This window comes from Perna viridis, chromosome 6 (assembly GCF_037379345.1).
Source record: "Perna viridis isolate PV_CMFRI_1.1 ecotype Kerala chromosome 6, ASM3737934v1, whole genome shotgun sequence".
Classification (NCBI taxonomy): domain Eukaryota; kingdom Metazoa; phylum Mollusca; class Bivalvia; order Mytilida; family Mytilidae; genus Perna; species Perna viridis.
Window position 1 is genome coordinate 25819747 of NC_142450.1, and position 26012 is coordinate 25845758.

The 26012-nt window shown below is 32.0% G+C and overlaps 1 protein-coding gene and 1 long non-coding RNA gene across 7 annotated transcripts; both read right to left on the bottom strand.

Moving 5' to 3' along the window:
* Positions 1 to 898: 898 nt before the first annotated feature.
* On the bottom strand, positions 899 to 4180 carry LOC148614252 (uncharacterized). Its single transcript, XR_015923607.1, has 4 exons — positions 4074 to 4180; positions 3224 to 3334; positions 2073 to 2192; positions 899 to 1070 (listed from the first exon to the last, which is right to left on the bottom strand). It is a non-coding gene; the product is annotated as an uncharacterized LOC148614252 (long non-coding RNA).
* Positions 4181 to 8493: 4313 nt separating this feature from the next.
* LOC148614253 (uncharacterized) lies at positions 8494 to 25665 on the bottom strand. Of its 6 annotated transcripts, none has more exons than XM_088588235.1 (15): positions 25553 to 25665; positions 23724 to 23795; positions 22514 to 22565; positions 21976 to 22074; positions 21459 to 21563; positions 20911 to 21012; positions 20473 to 20574; positions 18709 to 18813; positions 18485 to 18586; positions 17976 to 18065; positions 16921 to 17034; positions 16423 to 16637; positions 15189 to 15429; positions 14135 to 14347; positions 8494 to 9293 (listed from the first exon to the last, which is right to left on the bottom strand). In XM_088588235.1, the coding sequence occupies exons 3-15, from the start codon at positions 22539 to 22541 to the stop codon at positions 8869 to 8871; spliced, it is 1941 nt and encodes a 646-aa protein (XP_088444361.1). In that variant the 5' UTR covers positions 22542 to 22565; positions 23724 to 23795; positions 25553 to 25665; the 3' UTR covers positions 8494 to 8868. The 6 variants fall into 6 exon arrangements, 5 of the variants coding, with proteins under 5 accessions (XP_088444361.1, XP_088444363.1, XP_088444362.1 ...); XM_088588237.1 differs by having other exon boundaries at positions 25558 to 25644; XM_088588236.1 differs by lacking the exon at positions 25553 to 25665 and adding an exon at positions 25337 to 25442.
* Positions 25666 to 26012: the final 347 nt, after the last annotated feature.

Genomic DNA, 26012 nt, shown 5'->3' on the forward strand with positions numbered 1-26012 from the left:
ATTCCAATATATTTTTACAATTATATGTATACGTCTAAAGGATTGCACAACGATATATATCCAGGCCGACCAAATTATCATTGTGAGAACGAAAAACATAAAACAATGAAGTATAATAACAATATTCATTTCATCATTTGTAAGTTTATTTCTATCTTTAACGTCTTGAATTTATACGCTAAACACCATAAAATTTGCTATTTTTTTAGGGCAATAACAACCCGAACTCTTGTTAACTTGTGTACGCTTTGATTTCGAGAAAATATCGACAACTAAAAGCTTCCTTCTATGTTTTATTGTTTCAGGTTATACGAAAAAATCACAATATTTATCAGACGCCAGAAATTCTACGACGACCAAATGGATACTTTGAAAATAGCAACGGTGGTCGTCTTGTAAGCTTGATCAACATTATCGAAAAATAATTAGAAAAGGATATTGAGACCATAAAACATTTATTCTATAATTGCATTGTTTGTATTTGCTAAATGCTTACAAGGATCACGAGTGCAGTAACCTCTTCAATTCCATTCTTTTCTGAATTTCTACATTTGTATTACGGGAAATTCGAAACCAAATCAAGTATTTTGAGGAAACGTAAGACCACATATATGGTGCATAAAAATTGACCTTTATAAATTGTCTCAAAGTTTCAAACTCAAACAATATTATTAGGGATATCAGAGGTAAATTTTTCATATAAATTATACAAGGATTGTTCACATATAATTGTTTATAGATATTTTAACCATGTTACTAACTAATAAAATTATTTACATTTATGATTTATGTATTACAATTTATGCTCAAAGTAACAATGTACTATTTTATGGTTTATTTGCTATACTGAAATCTGAGAATATTCTTAACTGTTCAGACTAAACTTCATTCTATGTTTCATGTTAATACGTACATATTTAAAAAAAAAAAAAAAAAAAAAAAAAAAAAAAAAAAAAAACCTTTTGGAGACAATGCCTCTCGACGAATCTTTTCTTTCGTGTGCTTTGTTGCAATACTATTATCTTCGCAATCTGTCTGAAAACTTTCAATTTCCTTGGCAGTAGATAAATCTTAAATAAAAAGTAAATGTGCGGTTATTCAGAATTGTCAGCTTTCCTTTCACCTTTGGCAACATCCCTTCAGCACCTCCATATGGAGTGTTCATATCGTAACTCATATTTTATGCCAGAGCTTGCCAAAACTACACAGACTTTTTGTATCGCTAGAATTCTAACAAATAGGCTTCTGAAACAGGGTTACGTTGCTACATGATTGAAGTCATCACTACAAAAGTTTTATGGTCGTTATCATGAACTCGTGGATCGTTACGGTGTATCCATCTGCGCCATGAAAACTGATTTGTTCAAAGTGTCATAGTTTTTATTTCCTCTTTCGTCTACCCCGGATTGGACTTTTTATGAGCAACTCATGAGCGGGTGTTTGTAACAGGGCGCTTACCCTACCGGTACATCTGGTTAATGCTCCAAGTTTTTAGTGGAGTCCGAGTTGCTCATTTGCTTTTGTTACTTTGTATGTATGATTTTAGTTACTTTATGTTCTTTATTGTGTATGTCTTTTTTGCATGTTTGGTCTTTGTCCCTGGATTACATTCTTCTGATTACCGCTGTAACCTTGGTTCCTTGATTGTATTTTGAAGTATTTGTAAGTTAGTAAATGTAAATAAGCATCTTCCAAATATCCTGTCTATAAAATTATTTTTGTCTTGAAAGTTATAAATTTATATATGCACTAAACATATTAGGGGAAAGCTTTTTATATTAAAAAAAAATGATTATCATTCAATCACTAATGCAAAGCAACGGCATTTACGCGAAAAAAAAATTTCGATAGTTTACAAAAAGTTACAACTTGCAATGTTTATTTGTCGACACTCCTATTGGTCGAGTATTTCCTTTTTTACATGTAACTAAATTTAATAATTATTATGATTTATCGGTATTGTGAATATATGGCTGTCTAGATTGTTTTCTTGTGAGAAAAGTAATACGAATTAACGGATTGTGGACAGCGCATTTGATGGAGTTCTTAACATTTTGATTCAAATAAAGTACCTTTTAGAGCAGTTGCCTCCCTTCAAAGCTTATCTTTCATTTGTTGAGTATCAGAACCTTTGGTTTTGTTGTCATCCTTAGAACATTCAGTATCCTTTGGGGTAGTCGAACCTGCAAGTACTAAATAGCCCTAATTTTGAAATACTTGCAAAATATCTGTTTAAGATCTTTATTGAATATGTATAAGTTGATAAATACACTTTACTCATAAGCTTGAGGAACTTAATAAATATAAACGTTAACAACTTGATCACCTGCATGCAAACCCCTATTAATCGAGTAATTACTATATTGTTTACTTTGGTTGATGAGTAGAGTGAATATATGTCTGATGAAAAGATTAAAGACAATTGGCGGTTTATGGACAGTGCACTTGACGAAGTCCTAACCTTTTTTCATTCCTAAATACCTTCTAGAGTGGTTGCTTCTCTACGAATTTTGCTTAATTTCAGAACCCTTGATGTTGTCGTCATCCTTATAATTTTTAGTCCCCTTTGAGGAAGTCGAATCTAGATGTACAAGTTAGTTCGCCTTAATTTGAAGAATTTGCAAAATATCAATGTAAGAGATAGCTTTAAGATCTTTTTTAAATATTTATAATTTTGAAAATGCACTAAACATGTCATGTGAAAGAACTTTATGAACCCCTATAAATCGCCATGAAATAAACTAATGTGATTTTTTACAGAATATGATATTATCAAGTGACACCTATTGGTAATTTTTGTCTTTGTTTAACTTAATATTATGTTTTATTTTTCTCCTTTGCTATCGTTTATAAAATTATTCATTTTGAGCAGATAAAAGTGTTCTTCTTTGAAAAGAACGAAAAAAATGGACGCCCAACGGATATGGCAAACTCTAAACTTAACAGATGATGCTTCACGGCGAAGCTTTTCTTTAGGTTGTCTAGTGTCTGTATTTTTAGTTGTTCTCCCTTTGTCGAACTTTTAGTCATATCAGATGAAAGTACATAAAATGAAAGAATTCTATGAACCGATGATCCATTGAATATTTGCAAAAAAGCGAATAAAAACTCGGTATTGCAAATATATTTCCGATTAGATTGTAACTTATGAGAAGAGTATGGACAAATAGCGGTAGATGCACAGTGCATATGATGTAGTTCTAACCTTTTTGATACAAAATACCTTTTAGAGACGATTTCTTCTTTCGAAGCTCAACTTTCTTTTTTCTAGTTTCTGAACTTTTCATTTCGTCATCATTCTTAGAATTTATAGTCTCCTTTGGTAAAATCGAATCTAGAAGTACAATTTAGTGCATGAAAACCATCTGCGTAAGACACATTTTTAAGTTCTTTGTTGAATATTTATTAAATATATGTTGAGTATTTATTAATTTGAGAATACAACGAACAACCTTAAACTCGGTTAAGGCTCATCATTTGCAAGCGACGAACTAAACTTCGATGATTTCCTCAGAATTGCGACTTATTTAGTGACACCTACTAGTAATTTTTGTTTTGGTTTAACTAGATATAATGATTTATTCATAATTGGATGGCAGCGGATATGACAATGCTTTGACATTATTGATTTGACGATAAGAGAAAAAACCCTTTATAGACATCCCGACGAAGCTGTTTTTATGTGCCTTTTTACAATACTTTTAATTTCGCCATCGGTCCTAAACGGAAGTCAAATCTACAATAATTAGTTTCCTAAACTTGTAATTTCGTATTTGTAAAATATCATATGTATGTATAGTTCTAAATTCTTTGTTGAATATTTTAAACCCTCGATCATTTGCAATAGAAAGCGATGAAAAACCTTTGATTATTTGAATAGAATTAAACCTGAACTTAAAACTTATTTTGGGTAATAATATCCTTTTTGAATTAATATGATGATTGTTTTATTTTCCTGCTTCGCCAATGTAGGAAATAAAATTTTTAATTAAGAGAATATTGCGGATAGTAAGCGATGGATTCGCTCCGCATTTTAACACGGAATCCTAACCTTTTGAGTATAATAAAAATACCTTTTAGAGTCGATACCTCCCTTCGAAGCTTATCTCTTGTTTGCCCAGTTTCAGAACTTTTTATTTGGTCGTCTTTACAAGGACTTGTAGTCTCTTTTGAAGTTGTCGAATCTGCAATAACAAGTCAGTTTGCCCTAACTTAGAGTTTTTGCAAAATATCTGTCTAAAAGAACAGAGGAACTACTAGAAATAACTGGTTAAAGAACTTTATAACCTTATTATATGAAATATGAAGCGACAAAGTAAACTTCGAAATTCATCCAAAAATATTGAATTTTATTGTTTGACTCGCTATAATGATAATTTTAACTTTTCTGCTATGGTACTAGTATTAGAATAATTAATCATTTTCAGAACGGAAAATTAGCCGGTATGAGAAATCAATTACCATTTAAAGACGATGCCTTGCGACGAAACTTTTCTTTCAGTTGCCTAGAGTCAGTACTTAGTATTTTGTCTTCGGTTTTAGGGGCCTTTAATCTCCTTTGGCGAAGTCGAATCCTTGTCGGTTCTAGTTTACATATCATATATATTATAAAGTACCAAAGTCTTCATTGCGTATTTTTGAATTGATAAATGCACTAAACACAATAGGTAAGAAAACTTTATGAACCTAAACCACCTCAAACTAAAGCTTAAAATAACTTCGGATATAGTCAGAACTTATTACCCATTATATTTATTCGCTGTTACGTTTTGGTTAATTATTTCTTCATTGAATTTTCTATGACATACATTTTGATTTTTCTGCTTAATACCATCCGAATAGATATTTCTAATAAATGAAGTAAGGATAAAAACAATGAATGCACACTGCATAACATAGTCTTTATCGTTCCCTATTGAATAAAAGAAAAGAGGTATCTCAAATGCTTGCACACCAGTAGTGTAATGTCTAAATAAAAATACAATTAAATTTCTTCGTAGCGAATGGTTGGAAACAATAGGCAAAATCTAATTCGTGTTTTTACACAAAGTGGGATATATTTATCCTTATGTTGTTTGATAATACCCCAGAATAGAAAAACTAATTTGAAGTAATACCAAGTAATATCTCGATTCTCCTTAGAATTCTGGTGAATCTGACACAATTGAATATGTATAGAAAACGTCCGGAATGTTGTTCATCGGGTTTACTGCATTCATTATATAATGATTATGAGAGTTGTGTGATTTTTAATTTTCAAGTTAAATTGTATTTCCGTAGTATGGGATGTTATATCAATTGCATGATTTGATCTTGAATTTTGTGAAATCAATTGCATCGTATTATATATGAGTAGATGAATGACATCGCTATTCAGAAATGTCTTTCGCAATTTTATCACCTGTTTCTTTACGCGTTTATATACAAACAAAATACTGATGGGCACGAAGTTTTCATGTGAAGTGCCATTTTTATCACTTCATTACTAAGCTTACATATATATGATGTTATGCATAGATATTAGTCACTTCTGATATAATTAAAAGTGGAAAACCTCATCTTCATTAAAAAAAACTTGCCAACGGAATGAATTCTTTTAGAAAAGGTGTTCTAAAGTAATGTAAAATAATGAATAAAACCAATAAATACAATTAGTGTGCCTAACAATCATTGTAAATTTCCACTGATTACTTAAACATACTTTATTTATTCATTAGATGTGTAAATTTTAATTTTCGCTTTTGAGACAAAGCAACATGTGAGATTTCCATCAGTAACCAACGAATAGTATGACACACTTGATGTGTGTAATGTCGCAAAATAAGCTATATGTCTTGTAAATAAAAATGAATAGGAAATTGACAAAAAACGATACTAATTTTGAAAGTGAAATAAACTAAAAAAAACGGAAGAAAATGCGTCAAGACAATGTCAGAACGTTTGATTTGAATGGTGCCTAATTCGGCATCCACAGAGAACTTGAAATCTAAGCAATTAGGTGTTTTAAGTTTTCTTTTCTCCTCTCTTGGGGATGGCGGCTTTTCCAATAAATCATAGACTGCACGCTTTTTATATTTATTCCCACAATGCACGCTACAGTGTTTTATTCGAGATTCTAGTGTAATGACAGAATCAAACTAATTTAAATAAGATACAGACACTTGTTTTCATTACATTCCTTCCTCTGGACGTTGTGATAATTTATACTGAGTATTATATGTGTTTGTAGGAGTGGGGGTAATTGGTCTGACTTTATTTACTAAGCTAGAAAAGAGGTGTGTGTGACAGTATGCCTTGTATGCAATGTTGTTAAAGATTGAATCATCTTTCTTATTTGATAAACTATACCTTACAATTTTGTTAAAAGAATCTGAATTTTCATCATATCTTAAAAAGAATGTTTCCCACCATTGAATATTTCACCCGTCTCACAATATATATATATATATATATGTGTGTGTGTGTGTGTGTGTGTGTGTGCTGTACTTTTATGTCTGTTCACTCTGATTTCGCCTTTGAATTCCTTTTGACATTTTTCACACTTCTTCATTGCTTCTATTTTATCAACAAGATAAAGAGAACGTGCATCACTTATATACAAAAACACCAAATGAATCCTGAATTTTCAGACAGTTGACTTTCGTTTTACACTGGGATTTCCCGTCCTACTTGAGGAATCATACATCAATAGAGCGTCTGTTTGTTGATATCGTTACGGTGGTTGATATTTAAATCAGCATCAGTAATTGTGAAATTGATTTCACTTAGAATTAAAAATGCCAATAGAATGCATAATCATCAGAAACGCATAGAACTGGATGTGTTACAAAGTGAAAATCCGCCTTTTTCGACAAATGTGCATTATAGTGACAAAGATCTGAATTATTTCCAACCAAAAACATTAATAAACACTGAAATTTTATTAATTTAGAAAATACATTGCTTCACAAGTGCAGCATTATAATATATTTTACATTAGTGCTCTTGCAATTCAATTTGGTCAGCTTGATATTTTGATATTATAGACAATTGTTCAACACGTAAACATGGAACCGAATCAGGAAAAAATGAAATATATCGTGCTATGATATATTTTTATAAGAGTTCATATAAAAAAAATATATCGTGTTTGAAGGAGACATTGATGAAGTGAATGTATTCTTTGGGAAAATAAAAAGGTGTTACGTAATATGTCAGGCTGCTTTTGTGAAATACACTGTGATAGAAAGCATTGTTCCTACGGATTTACAAGTATTTAATGACTTTATACTCTCTTTGAAGATTCCTTTATAAAACAATACATGATTTGTTTTTATAACATTGCCATGCAATGCTTTTCAGCTAAACTAAAGACATACAAATTATCATTTATACATAATTGGATTGTTTCTATGTAAAAATGGAAGTTCAACATTTGTTTGTGACACTTTAAGTTTGACAATATCGTTCAATTGGGGTGTAATATAAACAAACAACGTTTTCAAGCTTCAAAATCTACCATAAAGACAACCAACAATAACTCGACGGTCACTGTTCCAGTGTTCCAGCAATCAAAAACTTAGAAAGCTGAAAAAGTACTAATTCAAGGAAGGAAACCATGGGGAAGTCAAGATAAACGAAGCCTTAGACGTTCATTTCCTCTCTTACTTACCGCTGCAGAGACGCCTTTCAAAATTCTCGGACACAGTGCAAATCACACGTCGTTTTACCATCGGATAACGTCGCGTAAAATCATTCACATTCTCCCTAGTTTGCAAGATTCTTTCATTTTCTAAGAGGGCTAATTGGCTACAGCGTCTAGAGTGACTTCGGAACGTCAGTCTTGAAGGGAAGTGTGATGTTTCACGCGATTTAGAAAGAGATTGTATTTCATTGAATTCTGATGAATTTATTCACTTGGAATATTATGTACATTTAATGAACCTTATTTATCTTTTTAATTTTGCTCAAGGCACAGAAGGAAATAATCAAGTAATTTTCAGAGGCCATGCATCCACAATGTCTTCTACAGTTGAGAAATATTTCATACGAATTTATAAAATTAAAAAGACATGGCAAGAAAAGCAGGTCTATCGCCACAAAGGTCAACGATATTATCGATGACACGACCCCACACGACCGCAAACACATTGTTATCGTATAAAAAATGCAAGCATTGATGTAACGTCAATGACACACCTTAAAAGTATTTTGTAACATGCTGTATCAACAAATGAACAGCAACCATAAACGTATTCAATAGGAGTAAGAACCTTTGCGCTCCTCCACATGAGACTAAATTGACCGTTCTTACCCATCCCTCCCTTTTTCTAGTGGCAATCAAAGTTTGTCGAACCTATTATCCTTGTGTCCCATCCCATTTTTCATTTCATCATCATTTTCATGTTCATTTTATCATCCATTTCATGTTCATCGTTTGAATATAGCTGAAATAATGCTGCTCGGACGTTTAACCCCAACAATCAATCAACCAAGCAACAATAAACAAGTAAGTCGTGTAAATGTTTTATTTTGTTTAAATAAACTATGAATTTCATTTATAAACATATCATAATAGAGTTCCAAATTCCATTGACACAATAAAAAGATACACGTTTATGATTTGGTCATGTTTATTGAATGATAAACTTATTATAATTATAATACACATTCCAAAAACGCTTAAAGGCTCTGTCGTCGAATGTTGTTTGTTTTATACTTTGCTTTGTCTATAAATATTTTCTTAGTGCAGATACTATTTGGTAAGTGTGACTCTATTATTTGTGTTTTAGAAAGAAAAATTAATACAATGTTTCGAAAAGCGTTTTTGGTAAAGAAAAACCACAGAGGTCAAACACTGAACAATGTTTTTGTTGCAATTAGTCTGGCCTAAGAACTACTTTTAGATAGCTTTTTGAGCTCTTCCTTCAAACCGTCCACTATCAGACAAATTTCTTCTTTTTGAATGTGACATATTATATTGTAGTTCTCAATGATGTAGTGTGTAATCTCCGGTTGAGTTTGGTTAAGGTGATCTATTAATTGCTTAATAAGATTTCTCTGTATCACAACTTCGTCAGAACACTCATTTGGCCAGTTATCATACTGGTGAAACATAAAGTGCTTCAGATTATAGGAACTCCATTTAAAAACTCTACCAGCATTAACAGCTTTTACTTTTTCAATACACAGTTTCAGGCATTTGTACGCGTTTTTTTTAAACTTATATTCGTCGGTACTGTTAGCATATGTCATAAGAATCTTCTCAGTTTTAGCAAACGACAAACGCCATAGTAATTCCTTGTCTTTATGGTCTAAAAAAAATACAGTATTATTATTACAAACATCTATGATAATTCTATTTTTTTTTTTTCATATTTTAAACAATTTTGACAACTATAAAAGGGTAATTGAACGATCATGTATTTAGCAACTGCAGCCGAAAGTCACACTTCTAACAGTTTGCTTCTACAGTCGTCGGTTGATAATTTCTACTTTTAGTTCATAGAGGAAGCAATTTTAAATAAAAGTACACCAATAAGAGTAAGAAATCGTATAATCCCGTCCAACCAAGCTCTTGATAATGAACGATAAGACATACTATACTGAATTCTACGAACAATCTTATTTTTCCATTTTCGATATTGGGAAACAGAAAAAAAATCCTCAGAATGTTGTGCTATCTTGATTCAAATTTTAAAGGATGTTATTATTGAATACTTAATCGTCATTTGACACAGTGAATTTAAATATTTAATTATTTAATACACATAAAAAGGGAGGGCGTATTTTGAATAAAAATTGAATCAGATTTAAATATGTTTTAATCAACCTTTATTGACTTTAACTATCACTTTTCAAATAGTTTAATATGTTATCATGATACGTTTTTCAAACTATACGGACAATGTTTACTTTCATTCAGTTTATCATAACTGTAGCATTAGAGGACAGTTTACATTATTTAACTATTTTTAAATAAAACTTTGAACGAAAATTGTTATTTTGGTATAAGACATAATGATGGTTAGGGTGGGTAATTGTAAGCAACTGTTAAAACAGGATGCACTGAGGTGGTGTCTTCATAAAGGTCCAAAAGAAGCAGACTTCCAAGCCAAGATATTTGCTACAATTTTGCATTAAAATGTATTTAAGGGAACCACGATTCTAGTGGAAATCAAAGAATGTAATCCAGGGACAATGACCAGACATGTAATACGTGGGCTGAGATAACCCCCCGTGCACACCCCCAACTCATGAACCAAAATATGATTTTCAGGTACCCTTATACCTCCCATTTACAAATCTTGTTGTCGCCAAAAAGTTAACAGAAGCATTTTTGTATTTTTGGGGTTCTTTTTATACCTCGTTGAGGCAAAAATATATTTTAAAAGTTTTATGATTCTACGAATTTCTTCTTTCTACAAAACGAATTTCACTGACATATCTATATGTCATCATGTGGCCCAATGTCTCAGCTTTACAATGGTACCAAGAAAGTTGCGGTTACACATAGGGTTTTACACTTAAATGAAAAAATGTACCCCTACCCAACGAAAAATCGCTTAAATTGACATATTGTTCAATGTCAAAACCCCTAGAGTATTAATGCTTCAGTAAAAAATGACTTATTTGGTATTTTCTGTTTAGTATTATCACAATTTATACTTCTGGGGTACTTTTGATGAAATTTGGCGATTTTCGTCTTCAGAATTTATCAAAAAATGCAAAAATTTGGAAAATTGGTCTCAGTATCAAACAGAATTCTCATTGACAGCATACTGACACCGTAGAACTCATATTTTAGGTATTCATAATTAAGATAATAATGTTCCCAATACATTGTGAAAAGGGGAATTTTAAAAATTTCAGAATTTCTTCATCACCCGTTATTTCCCTTTTTTTTCAGAATACCGTAGATCAATTAAGCTTATGTGAGATACAGTACATTAATATAGTGTATAATCTTCAAAATGAGCCCGAGTAATAAATATTTGAAATTTTTTTAAGTCAAGTTAGGTGAAAAATTGCAATCCCTACCCATGAAAAAAATTACCTCAACATGAACTCAAATGTTAATAATTAATATATAAACGGTTTACAATAGACATGTTGGGTACTATTGTTTTAGTTATCGATGTATTCAACACATCTTAACATTTCAGGGGCGTATTTTTCAGTTTCAATGTGACATTATGAGTTTTTCATAAAAATTGGAATTTTCAGAATTTCATATTTCCTTCCATTTCGCCTATAATTGGCATTTTTTCGAATACCGAACTTCAAATAAGCTTTTGTATATTCAAATACAATTATATAGTCTCTTAGCTTTGTACTGAGCCCAAGTAATAAATATTTGAACTTTTCAAAGTTTAATTGGGTGAAACATTGCCACCCCCACCCATGAAAAGAATACCTATATGTGAACCAAAATATTAATTTTTAGCACATAGTCAATGTAAAAAAGACATGTGTACTATTGTTTTAATTATCGATGCATTCAACATACCTTCTCATTTCAGGCGAGTTATTTTCAGTTTAAAGCTGACAAAAATGAGTTCTATTTTTTTTAATTGGGAACTTTCGGATTTAATATGTTCTTCCATGTCGACTGTTATGGGCAATGTTTTTCAAGTACCCTACTTCAAACAAGATTTTGTATTCTCGAACACATGTATGTAGCATCTTACCTTTCTAATGAGCCAAGGCAATCCACAATTTAATGTATTCTAGGCCATTTGGGCGAAAGAATGGTACCCCTACCCACTAAAATCTGCCCCAATGTGAAAGAAAATGATTGTTTATAGCATACACGAACTGTACGCAATGTTGGTCTGGCATTTATTATGGAGATTTTCTTGTATCAATCAAATTGTCAAGCAACATTATGCTTTTATTGTCCCAAAGACGACAAAATATTACAAAAAAAGAGATAGTTTAGAGTAAAACTGATTATCACGCATTTTAGCACGTAACTTGTATTTTTCGTTTAAAGTATCAGTTTTTACATGATTTGATTTTGTTTGCTATCATTATTTTTATACCTATAAGGTTTAAAAGAAGCAACTACGATGAATGATTGGCCTACATGTATCCAACACCATTTAAAAATGCTAATCTAACACATACGAATTCTGGGTTTTTCACGGAAATTTTAGTGGGTATGGGGTACCATTCTTTCACCCAAATGGCTTGGAATACGTTAAAGTATGCAATGTCTTGGCTCATTAGAAAGCTAAGATGCTACATAGATGTGTTTATATATGCAAAGGTTTGTTTAAAGTAGGGTACTTGAAAAAAATGCCAATTACTGTTGAAATGAGAGAAAATATGAAAATCCGAAAATTCCCAATTTTATGAAAAACTCATTATTGTCATATTGAAACTGAAAAATACGCGCCTGAAATGAGCAGGTATGTTGAATACATCGATAATTAAAATACTAGAACACAACATGTCTATTGTACACCGCTAATATGCCAAATATTAACATTTTAGTTCATGTTGAGGTATTTTTTCTCATGGGTATGGGTGGCAATTTCCAACCTATTTGGACTTGGAAAAGTGAAAATATTCATTACTTGGGCTCATTAGAAAGCTAAGACACTATATAATTGTATTCGAATATACAAAAGCTTGTTTGAAGTACGGTATATGAAAGAAATGGCCAATTATAAGTGAAATTTAAGAAAATATGAAATTCCCAAAAATCCTCTTTTTATGAAAAACTCATTATTGTCACATTAAAACTGAAAAATAAGCACCTGAAATGAGAAAACATGTTAAAATACATCGATAATTAAATCAATAGTACCCAACATGCCTATTGAATACTGTTTATATGCCAAAAATTAACATTTTAGTTCATGATGAGGCATTTTTATCATGGGTAGGGGTAGCAATTTTCCATCTAACTAGACTTGGGAAAGTTCAAATATTTATTACTTGGGCTTATATTGAATTTAAGACAATATGTTAATGAACTGTATCAAACAAAAGCTTGTCTAAACTACGGTATTCTAAAAAGAGATGTTGATATAGTAGAAAATTCTAACATTCTGAAAAGTCCCATTTTTCCGATCTTATAGCAATGTCACGCCAAAGGAAGATCTAAGCGCCTGAATTGATCAGATATGTTAGGTACATCATTATATTAATTATGAATACCTAAAATATGAGTTTTACGGTGTCAGTATGCTGTGAATGAGAATTCTGTTTGATACTGAGACCAGTTTTCTAGGATTAAGGGTAATATTTTTAACGTTTATTGAAAATCCTTTCTTGAAAATTTGGTTTTCGTGGTTCATTTTTTTGTAGAAAATTAAATTATCTATCGAATGATACCAAATTTGAGACGTTTTAATTGAGCAATAACTTGTAGAATCGAATTTATGTGACTTTCGGTCGAAATATCAAAATCCCATTTTTTTGGCATTTTTTTTGGATAAATTCTGACTACAAAAATCGCCAAAATTCATCAAAAGAACATTAGAAGTATAAATTGTGATAATACTAAACAGAAAATACCAAATAAGCCATTTTTAACAGAAGTATTAATACTCTAGGGGTTTTGACATTGAAAAATATGTCAATTTAAGCAATTTTTCGGTAGGGGTACATTTTTCATCTAACCATAAAACCCTGTGTGTTACCGCAACTTTCTTGGTACCATTGTAAAGCTGAGACATTGGGCTACATAATTATATATACATTTGTTTAGTTTGTTCACACATGCTATCCCAGGAAGGCTAATACGCTCAAGCAATTGAGTCACAAAAATCTTGGCTTTTTGATCCAGGTGGGTACAAATATAAGCTTATACTGGGAAAGAATCCGAGAATATTCTTTGGCGACAAATCGATCCGGTAATGGGATGTATTAAGGTACCTATAATGGAAAATAGAAAACAGATACACACAACAAAGAACATAAAATAACCAAACTAATGCATACAAAGTAACAAAAATGAATGAGCTCGGACTCGGGGAGCATGGGCCAGGTGCAGAAATAGAATAGGGACAATGAAAACCATGAACGTACATATTTTAGATTTAAAACAAAACTATAATTCACAATACGTTATCTACAAAAGACGATGAACGCGTTTACTTGCTACTTCTATGAAATGCACAAGGACCATTAAATGGCTGAATACCTTGAGGGCAAGCTTTACATACAACATCGAAAGATTTCATGGAATCGTTTACTATACTGTCGGCTTGTATCCATTGTGGATTGATCCTTCTCGCCACTTCCGGCCATCCTTCGATCTTAAAACATGGAACAAGGTCAATGTCAAGGTGAGTTATGCCAGCTCCTGGATCAAAATCAATGGAATATGTGGGACTGCTACTAGAGTTTTCTTTTCCTATTATGAAACAATAATGTAACTGATTTAGATGTTGCCAGTTAGGATAATTGACAGACAGCTCATAATATATCATTTGGATTATGGTATTTATGAACAACCAAACAAAATCCGTTTTATATTACTTATAGTTCTATGTATAAATTAATTGAACTTTTCTACATTCTTTACAGAAATCTGATAACAATTACCGTACTACAACTGGTTGCGTCCTTTGGAAAGATTGATACTTGTTTTAGATTTATGTAATTTTTTGTTAATCCCCCATATGTTGGGGGCAAACACAAATACCGATGCACCAAAAGAGAAGAGTTAAATGGCATCAAAATCCAAAGTTATTGCCAAAACGTGAAAACAGTAAACAGAGACAATCCAATACATATTATAGACGACTAATAGACTGCATTTCCCAGTGAGAAGTGAAGAGAAGAATAATCAAGACAGCACACACAAAACTGCAGATCTTGCAGTATAAACACCCACAAATCGGGGTAGTGAAATCAATATAGTCTCTGATGACACATGAGAGATGCGAAATTTGAAGCAATTTAAATTCACTTGACGGAGATAATTGTTCGTTGAGTCAGACGATCTGTTATAAAAAGGCATCCGTGACATTGTAAGTTAGTAAAATCTAGTAATCCTAACGTTTGGTGCTTTGTCATTCCTGTAAAACATGAAAACTAACTGGGCATCTTGTCTCATCTATGAGAGAGATCTATTTAACATTCAGTTCACACTTTGTATTCTAGATTAATTGCACATCTTATATTCAAGATGCATTAAACCAGTTGTTGATTCATCGAACGCCCAATATACTGGAATCACTTAAAACACTTACGTCTTATCCTCCGCCCTTCTTTTATATGCCGAATGGCCTTATCAAACAAATCAAAAGCGATGGTCTTGAATTCTCCAGGAATGACATATCCATTTCCGTCTATTGAATCTTTTATTTCAGAAACTCGTGTAGATATCATCTTAACTTTGTAAAACCCTGGCACACTTTTATCACTGAAATCCACTGCCACACTGACCCTTGATGGATATATCATAACATCGAATTCGTCTGGTTTTGAAGTCTGCGAAAAATAGATATTGATAATGTATACTGCCTAATATACTTTTGTCCAATGTAACAGTCCTTGAACTTTCAAGTATCGGAAAAGTCAGATAATATTATTAGATAATATATTGACAACCCAACGAACTTGACACTTACCAGATTTCACTCACATAATTGTAATGTGATTGGTTTGTTTGTTTGTTTGTTGGGGTTTAACGTCCGAACAGCAATATTTCAGCTATATTCAGACAATGAACATGAAATGGATGATAAAATGAACATGAAATGAAAAAAAAAGGATGGGTCACAAGGATAATGGGGTCGACAAATTTTGATTGCCACTGGAACAAGGGGAAGTGGGTAAGGTCGGGCAATTTAGCCTCCTGTGGCGGAGCGCAAAGGTTCCTACTCCTATCGAATACCACAGCAGGGTTCTTTAACGTGCGAGGAACGTGGCATCTTTCCCAACACGGTGCACCACTATGGTTTGCGGTCAGGTTTTCCGTATTATAGCCTGACAACCCCAGCATGTAACACGCCAGGGGTACCCCATTCCACCACCTGGGGCACACATCCCAGTTGCTCTGTGGGCAGAGCGCCTAGCCCCCGGCTAGGTTTCTGAGCACTATTTAGTCGCCTTATACGACAAGCTTAGCGCTGCTGCAGGCCTATTCTTTTAACACCCGGACCTGCACGGGGCGAATGTGATTGGTAAAGTTGGCGGAGCAGAACATGTTAACCCATACAGATTATCTGGTGTGTGTGGGAGTTCATATTCCCAGTACTTTAGTTAATGTGTGCTGCTTCTTTTTTTCTGTAAATTTATTGTATTATGTTGTCTACACAGAGTATGCGGATCGTCTTTCTTGTCATTTTGTTGGATTCTGAATGGTCTCTGAATTAACATTCAAAGTTGATGTCTATTTGGATATCTGTTATACTTTCTATAAATGCTTTCAAACTGCCATATACATTAAATTGTTTAATTGGAGACTGAATATTCAAATACCTTTGTCTTTTCATAATATGATCCACTGTTAAGATTCTTCCATTTTAACCCAGGTGTCAACTCGTTAAGTTTGCATAGAAAGGAATCAACCAAATTATTCAGATAGCGACATGTCTCACTGACATCTTTTTTCAGCAATCGACTTTCACTCTGCTGCCTTTGTAAATATTCCTGAGCTTTGTGGTCGACATGGTTATTGTCCAACTTAACAATCTCTATAAATATAATAATTTACAAAAATATAAAAGAAAGTAAGCCATAAATATCAGTATGATAAAAATCATAAATGCAAAGAGATAACATGCTCTTGAATGTAGGCAAATTAAAAGTATCTTAAAAGCCGATTTCAAAAAGGAACGTTTATTAGCATATCTCACGAGACCCATGATAAACTTATATATAAAAAACAAAGAATTATTTTAAGAGTTTTTTCTACACATCTCATTTATAAATACATACATATTCTTTCTTTTCATTTTCAATTTCAAAAGTTCTTACCGTCAAGGAGAAAAGATTCTTGCCTTCCATGTCTCTTTGAATGAAAGTTGTCCTCCTCTTTAGAAACATTTCCTTCGGGTTGAAAATACTTGATGTTTTTGCTTAAATCCAACTCTGTGACAAATGGATATAGATTAACAGATGCAGAGATTAGGTGTAGTGCATTGAATCATTATATTAATGGATTATTAAATTAAAGTTAATCTTTTTTGATAATAACTTTCATTGAATGTTTGATTAAATTATTAGTTGAACGATTGTTTAAAGTTTAACTTCCAATGTCTTATATTCAATTGATCAAGTAAGTCAACTAGTTTTGCAATATTTTAACATTTTATATTTTATATTTAAATGAGGGAAGTGAATGAGATGGATCAACGGAGGGAGACTAGCTTATCTTCCTCAAATATCAGGAACAAATTCCCAACACTATTGGGTGGAAGTGGTTGTTTCTCTTCATTTCACTTTTCATTAATTAGTGACACCATTTTTCACATTCTGTAAAATATTCCCTACTTTCATATAAAGTTTCCTAAATGTTTTCTTCCTTCAACAGAGGAGACACACCAGTAAAATGTAAATAAAAATAGTATATTTCATACTATTTAACTTCAAGGAGAAACTTCAGCTTACCCCACCGGTGCACCTGGTCCATGCTCCCAGTTTTTAGCGGAGTCCAAGTTGCTCATTTGTATGTATGATTTTAGTTATTTTATGTTCTTTGTTGTGAATGTCTGTTTTCCATGTCTGGTCTTTGTCCCTGGATTACATTCTTCTGATTACCGCTATAACCTTGGTTCCCTTGATTACTCTTTCAATTAATATTGATTTATTCCAAAAATTTAAAATACAGCTTGGAAGGAACTGATATGGATAAATAGTCACACTAAAGCCATTAAGATACAACTGTGAGCCCTTATATGCGCTTATAGATAATCTGGAGATACCAATTTTCTTACAAAAGTTTGCTATGATATAATGTTTTGTACACACATTAAGGCAATCAAGTACCTTGTTACTTTCATAAGTATTTCAAAGAATTACTGAACACCAACCTTTAAGTCCATCACATATCCATTCAGCGTCAAATGATTTCTCTTTATGGGTATGTGGGTTTGAATTCTGTGTATATCCGTTGTTACTTGCTAAAACAGAAAACAAATAGACAGTTGAAAAAAAAAACAAACAAACAAACCGTTCTTTCGTCCACAACTTTTTGGTACATTTTTCATGGCAATTTTTTTATCAGTTACTTGATATTTTGGCAGATGCTACAAACAGGTATGCAATAACGTAGAATTAGATTTCAGAATGAACTGATGTTATCAACTTCTTGTTTGGCATCTTTGTTTATATTTTGGCCACATGGTTAATTGGTATCCGTTTGTGAACTTTGCTCACACTTTATTTAGTTTCTGGTCCTGTTATATCCCCTATTAATTAACCAATTCATTTCTAGTTGGTAAATCGTAACCTTTTAATCAAAATATCTAAATTCAGCACTTCTTATTTTTCAGACATTTCATCATTTACTTATATATTATTTGAAATGTTTTGTCAACACCTTTCTTTCTATGATGTCGACGATCTCCTCTTTCTTTGTCATGAGCTTTCTCGTCGTAGATTCTACGTTGGTGTAGGGTTTCTGCGTCTGTATTGTAACGTGCTAAAAATAAAAAAATAAATTAAAATCCTGGTAAAGTATAAATGAATTGAAATGAAACCTAAAACATTATTTAAGAGTTGTTTTGGTGCTTTACATTCATGTATCAAATATTGAAATCATACCTTTCTGCGATTGTCCATGGTGACTGCGCCGCTCCCGATCGTTGTCAAAGGATCTCTCGCTGCTAACAGGTGTTATTTTGGTTTTAGTTTCTTCATTGTAATATGCTGAAACAAATGAAACAATATAAAACAATTGCAAATAACATCCTAAATATAAAAAAAAAAGAAAGTGAAAGCATCCATTCAATGTTTATTTTTAAAGTCATGGATTGAATGCAGATATTTATTATGAGAAGGACAAAATTTTACTACGAAAATCTTGTCATGATTATATGATTTTCTTGTGTGAGTACACTAGGGTTCGATAAATCATAATCTGCTTTAACAAACAACTATTAACAAGTTATGCAATGCGAACCATGAAAACATTAAGACATAATGCAAAGATCAAGAATCAAAGACGCGTTGGAAAAAAAGTGTTGTACTAAATAAACAGCAAAAGGTAATTCTGGTATTTAATCTAAAAATTTGATTAAGGCGTTATTCATACATTTAATGGTCACTAATTGAATTTTCTGGCGATCATTGACAACAAATCTTAAAAAACAACACAGATATCTAAAATTCAAATTCAACCGTTAAATATATCTAAGAAAAATGAAATAGAATATAAAGAATCCGTGCATGCTGAAAAGTCAATCCATAAATTGATTTAAGTTAGCAAATGAGATTCAACGCTACAATGAATGTTGCATTAGAATACCCGTACTTATGATTTTTTTATTTGCTAGGAACACCTCTTGAAAATTCCATCAATCCATGTGTAGATATGCCATATATTCCGCTATAATCAATTATTCTCTCGTAGAACGGCATGTGCTACGCAGCAACAAGACAATGTCTATTTTTAAGATATCAGTGAAATTTGCGAGAAAAAAGTTTAAACACTTTTAGCCAGGATCGTGTTTCCAAATATCTTTTCCTGAATATTAAGCTACAGTAGATATAATTGCTGTGCGAACTGTAGTTTTTCAATTTATGGTGACTTTGAACTTCAGGTTTGAAAATCTGCATATTAACAGATAAAAATTTACGTTTCAGCTGAAAGACATTCCTTAATGAAATGTTTTCATTCATAGTTCTAACAATACGTATTACATTTAGCGCTGAAACATTGCTAAATACATCTTTATGTATATTTAACACACAAGCACAAGTCAAAGAAAAAATGTTTTATAACTTCTTTATAACATTAACAACAAAAGTGTTAACAACATATTTGAGAATAAATCTACAGCTGTCAAAAACAATATTTAAAGTCTGAAATTCATGTAGTCCTGTTCCTAATGTATTATGCAGTTCAACCTAGCATTTACTTCCTTGAAAAAATGCAATTTCTTTATATTTAGATAAATTGAGATGTGTTGTGCCATGATCCAGCTAAATACCAACATCAGTAAACATCCAATATTAAAATTTTCATTCAAATCTGGCAATTTGTCACAAAATATTGCGAGCTTGCACTGTACTAGATATTTAGGCTAAAGCTTATTTGCATTTCCGAACAAAAATCTGTTCTGGTAAATCTGTACACTTATTTGAAAATTTGATGTTTACACTTCTGTTGTTAGGAAAATATGGTTGTAGTACCATGTTTTGTGAAGGAAGGAAATAAGCATTTATGCAGAATACTGTATAAATAAGCATTAAGCAAAGTTTTCAGGAACATTATAATTGTATTCTTAACATCTTGAATAAAATTATCTAACAATTAATGTCCTAGATTTTGACTTTAGCAGAACCCAAGTCAGGTATAATACACACCTCTGTCAAAGTATTTTTGGTGACGCCATACTTTTTCGCTGTCATATGAGTCTTTATGGAACGTTTGAGAGTATTTAGTCCTGTTATCTTCATTGAAATTTTCTAAACAAATTTGGAAATAAAATCATTATATACTGAATTTTCTGACGAAAATAAATAGTGAAACATTAAAACATTAAAATGAAATGTACTATTTCTAAAGTGAGAATATTAAAGCAAATCCTTGGTGACAACGACGCTCATTACTTTACTTTAAAGTGAAAGGTGTGATGGGATATTCGTAAATCCTAAGTAATGCGCATAGATTTGGATTATGAAAATAAATTCCGAGAACCTATTATTAGAAACAAAACAATAAATCTAATAACATCAAAAGATGATACAAAATGAAAAAAATTATATAATTACTTCCGTATTTGTTTATGTTAATTATCAAACCTTTGTTAGAATATCGGTGATGACCATGTCCTCGTTCGTTTTCATACATTTTCCCACGGTCAGTTTGTGATTGTGTCGTTCTTGTGTCTCTTTTGTAATGTGCTTAATGAAAACAAAAAAACAAATATGATGAGCATATGTCGCATTAAGGTACTCCACTCGTTACCATATGATCAAATCTTAATTTGACAATACTTTAAATTTCAAGCCGTGATTTACCGATTATGACACTATTGCATGCATATGCTATATAATCACCATCGGTATATTCAGACTGCAATGAAAAAACCTTACCAAGTCAGGACCAAGCGGTACTAGCTACTCTGGTGATGTAATATTGGATTTATTATGATTACAATTATGGATCGGATTAGTGTTTGGTATTTTGTTGTTACCCTTATGTACACATAAAAAAGGTGAACATTTCCATAGTTATCTAATTATCATTATTTAACTTATAGTGGAATGTAAAAATATAATACAAAACAAATAAATTTACAGACCAGACTATTGTGACGTTATCTTTCAATATTTTTCTGATTACAGACCTTCACTTGAATGTCGTTGGTGACTACGGCGTCCTCCTTCTTGTTGGTATTCTTTGCTGTGGTATGTTTGTGGGTAAGCAGACTGTGAATGTCTAGTCCGATATGCTAAAAAATAAAATGATGTTACGATTATTGATCATGATAAAAAATTATTATCAAATTTTCACTATCATTTAATCAAGTTGCATTGGTTACCAGAAAAAAAAGTCTTTTAGTATATTGAATGAAATATCAAGAGATTAAGAATTAAAGCCAAGTTGTACACTTTATGATTGGTCTTTTTATTGGGATTTTAACAGAATTCATCTGTCCAGATCAAAGGTGATGATGGAATTCAAGGTATCTTAGAGACTTAGTCGAAGGACAGGTATGTATGTTTCTATTGTAATTTGTCTAATAAAACACTTACAAGTGGAAATGAAGACGATTGTGAGGACAACAATACAACGAAATCAAAGATTAAGAGTCAAAGAAGAATTAAAACAGATAATTTTACTATTTAGCATTGATTACATACCTTGGTGACCACCATGATGATTACGACGCTGTCCTCTATTTTCAGGTTTCTGGTTGATAGTACGCGAGTGTGAGTTCTGAGTATCTCCTTTATAACATTCTAAATAATGCAATTCTAAGATCAGCATACAAAGGTCATATTATATGGCTGTATTTAGCAGAAAAGAAACAAACTTGTTTCGTATGATAAGAACGATTTGTAAATAATGGAGATTATATGACTCCTTGTTAATCTATATCTTTTTGTGTTGTTTTGTTTTGTTGCGTTTGTTTTATTGTTATTTTCTTTTTTTATTCTTTATAGAAATAATATATTTGTCAAACAATTTACGTCGTGCTGTGCCAAGACGGCCTACATTTGTTGTAGTTGTAGTAAGTAATAGATGTAAAAAGTCAGGTAATTGAATAAGTATGTAAGGGAATCAGCTTGTTACTGGTCAGCTGTCACTGTCTAGAGATAAATCTTTGATGACGTAAGGTATAATTTTGTGAGTTGAATGGTGCTCTTCCGTTACAATACCATACAACTGAAAGATTACCTTCCGAATTTACTTTTCTGGTAGCCATATTGTATCCTGGTCGGTGTATACGCTGTATTATCAAATTAAGATAAGATAAAATACTATCATTAATTTAATACTTTGGATTTACATTAAACCTTGGTTACATTATTAAAGCAAATATAGTTTTCCTATGAATTGAGAAAAAATAGTAAAGACATATGGCAAGCCCAAGTGGACAAAAAACAATATTTTGTAATATTAGAAAATGATCTTTTAATATTACAAAATCATTTTTTTAATATTAGAAATTTATTTTGTAATATTACAAATTGAATTTGCAATATTAGAAAATGAATTTGTAATATTAGAAAATCACTTTGCAATACATGTATTGCAAAATCAGTCACATTTTTTTAATAACACAAAATGATTTTCTAATATTAAAAAATCGTAATTGAATACAACAAATGCATTTTCTAATATCAGAAATCAATTTCTAATATTAAAAAATCGTTTTTTTAATATTAGAAATTCAATTGAATTTTTAATATTGAACAAAGATTTATTAATATTAAAAATGTGCTTTGTGATATAAGACATCTAATTTGTAATATTAGAACATGAATTTGTTATATTAAAAAATCACTTATCAATATTAGAAAATACTCATTTTGTCCAATTTGGCTTGCCATAATAGACACAAGTTGTGGTTAAGTTGGTGACATCTTTTCACAACAAAAAGTTTGAAAACAACAACAAACACACACACACACACACAATCACAAAAAAAAATAACAACTCAAATATGGTTATATATTTGGCTTTTAAAGAACACGTTGGGTAGTACTGTTCTGATGAATTTCGATTATCACCTTTCCGAGACAAGGTCAAAACCACCCTATAAAATCTTCAAAATGGAAGCGATACATATCCATGTTAAAAATAAGCACACACAAAAATGATTATCAAGGAGTACATATACGTATTTGTATAGCAAATTTGTGTACATTTAGCCGAAAAGCAGTCAATAAAATGACGACGCCAATCTGCAAAAGTCACGTAACACATGACCCCAGATTGGCAGAATGACGATAGTTTTCAATGCCAAAACATGCACTGGAAAATCGACTCGTTAGAGCTTCATGGATTACATCGGCAAAATTAACCGATATGCTGCGCATCTTTGTTCATTTTATCATTAAAATCGCTTTAATTTTTAATTCTTTTCTTGTTTGTCACTACTTACTTGTCTAATGATAAGTACTGGTTTTCAGAAGCCTTCGTGACATCCCATTTTCGGAAAACAGAAAATACCATCCTGATCAAAAATCAATATGTGTATCACATTTAAAGATTTAAAGATATTCTACTTTCAGTTTACGTTAATTCACCGGTGCGAATAGGAAATCGCTTATCTAACTTTTTAAAAACGTAGTGTAGGAGCAAATCCAGACAATTTGAAAAGGAGGAGTGTCAGCCGGGGTTCCCAAGAAAAAGGGGTGCTAGGACATTATTAGCCATTTTTTGTCAAATAACAAATTTTCCAATAAAAAGTGGTATTCCAACTCCTGCACCCCACCTGGGCCCGCCACTGATATGCAAAAGTTTTGGGCATGCGATAGAACTATTTATCGCCATTTTCAATGATTTTGTTTAAAATCCCTTAGATCTTACTATACTCGGCGTCACATAAATAACATACTGTTAAAATTTGAATAAAAATATTTTCTACGACTTTATTGACACCTACCGTCGTTTAAATTGTCTTAAATGACTTGCTCATTCGTTTAGCCAAACGGCTTCTCCCTAAACATTGAATCGTTAAATTCCGGTCAGATTTTAATTTTAGGTGGCAATATTTACATTGTAAAAAGTCGGCCATGTTTACAGTGATCGGCTTGCTAGGAGATGTTGTTTACGTTTAAATGGTTTGTCCAAAAACCGAAGAACCCAGAATGCAATTCGGTGTTATTTCGGATATCTCGGATTTATTTTACGGGAACAACGTATAATACCGAGAAGTTGATCAAGCAGACGATTTTCACCGGATTTCGACGGGAACTTACGCACTTCGTTTGTAAACAAATCGTCCCGTAAAAACCAACATGGCGGATATTAGTATGGGATTTTCCCGTAAGGATTTGTTACGCATGATTTAAGCTAATAAGCGACTTGTTTTTGAGAAGCTGTTTGGCTAAACGAATGAGCAAGTCATTTAAGACAATTTAAACGACGGTTGGTGTCAATAAAGTCGTAGAAAATTTTTTTATTCAAATTTTAACAGTATGTTATTTATGTGACGCCGAGTATATAGGGTATGTAAGTCTCGTCATGAGACAACGCGATTTCATGAGAATGGGTCATTGTCTACCATTCCAAAGCATGGAGATTTGTTATTTGGAGTGCGTTAAGTTCAGTGTTGGGGGCAAAACATCTTTTTCCGTAAAAATACCGATAATAAATGAAAAATGTCTATTTTTACATGATAAAGGTATCAAGAAAACACATAAAATAGAAGATTTCACATTGCTATACATCGTTTCGAGTACCCAGAAGTAAACAATAAAACGTAGATCGGTCTTCGGTTTTCAGTACGTTCTACATCGTAAATTCCGGTAAAGAAAATGAAACTAGAACGAGACTTACATACCCTATACGATAATTTTCAATCTCACGCCAGTCGATTGAGAATGAAAATTATCGCTAGTTTCTACATCCCCACGTGACATACAAGCAACAGCATAGGAATATATGACGACCCAAACAACCGTCTGTTTGTTTACTGCGTATGAACTAATGGCTAATTTGCGGTAATATTTTCTAGTCTACACTGGAAAATGATTAAATATACTAACTTACTCGATTAGAATGAATAAATCCCATAATTATGCCACAAATTTTAAACGCGACCGTCATATTTAACCGATTTTTTCCCCAAAAAAAACAGGTATAACAGCTGCACAAGATACGTTACGTCACGTAGCACGTCGCTGAAAAATAGAAAGGAAATTTTGCAGCGCTTATAAAACTTACATATTTAGGTCAAGAAAACTGAAAATAAAAGAAAACTAATACCTTACAATTTAGCAAATTAGCAACTCGCGGGAGTTTCTCGTGCTCATCATGTCTCGCGGCAAAACCGCTCGACGAGATCAGCATGAGAAACTCCCTCTCGTTGAAAAAATATTAGATAATCTAATGATATGGTAAAATTCATGGTGGAGATAACCGGTGGAAATAGATTATGAATGTGAGCAAAAAGCTTGGAGTCCTCCCTATTTTTCATACAAAATTTGCATGAAAGTCAAATCTGACAGTATTCTTTAATTAGTTTTACGTAACATTTATTGACCAGTGTTTTAATTATCCTCACAAACGTGAAATTTCTCAGTAAATACAACTCATTATAGTTCTATTCTCATGTATGAAAAACATACAAAAGCGTTGTTCATTAATACAAGATGAAAAACACAAATTTAGTATATAACACATTAAAAAAAATAAAATAAAAAAGTGTATTGAAGCGTAGATATTC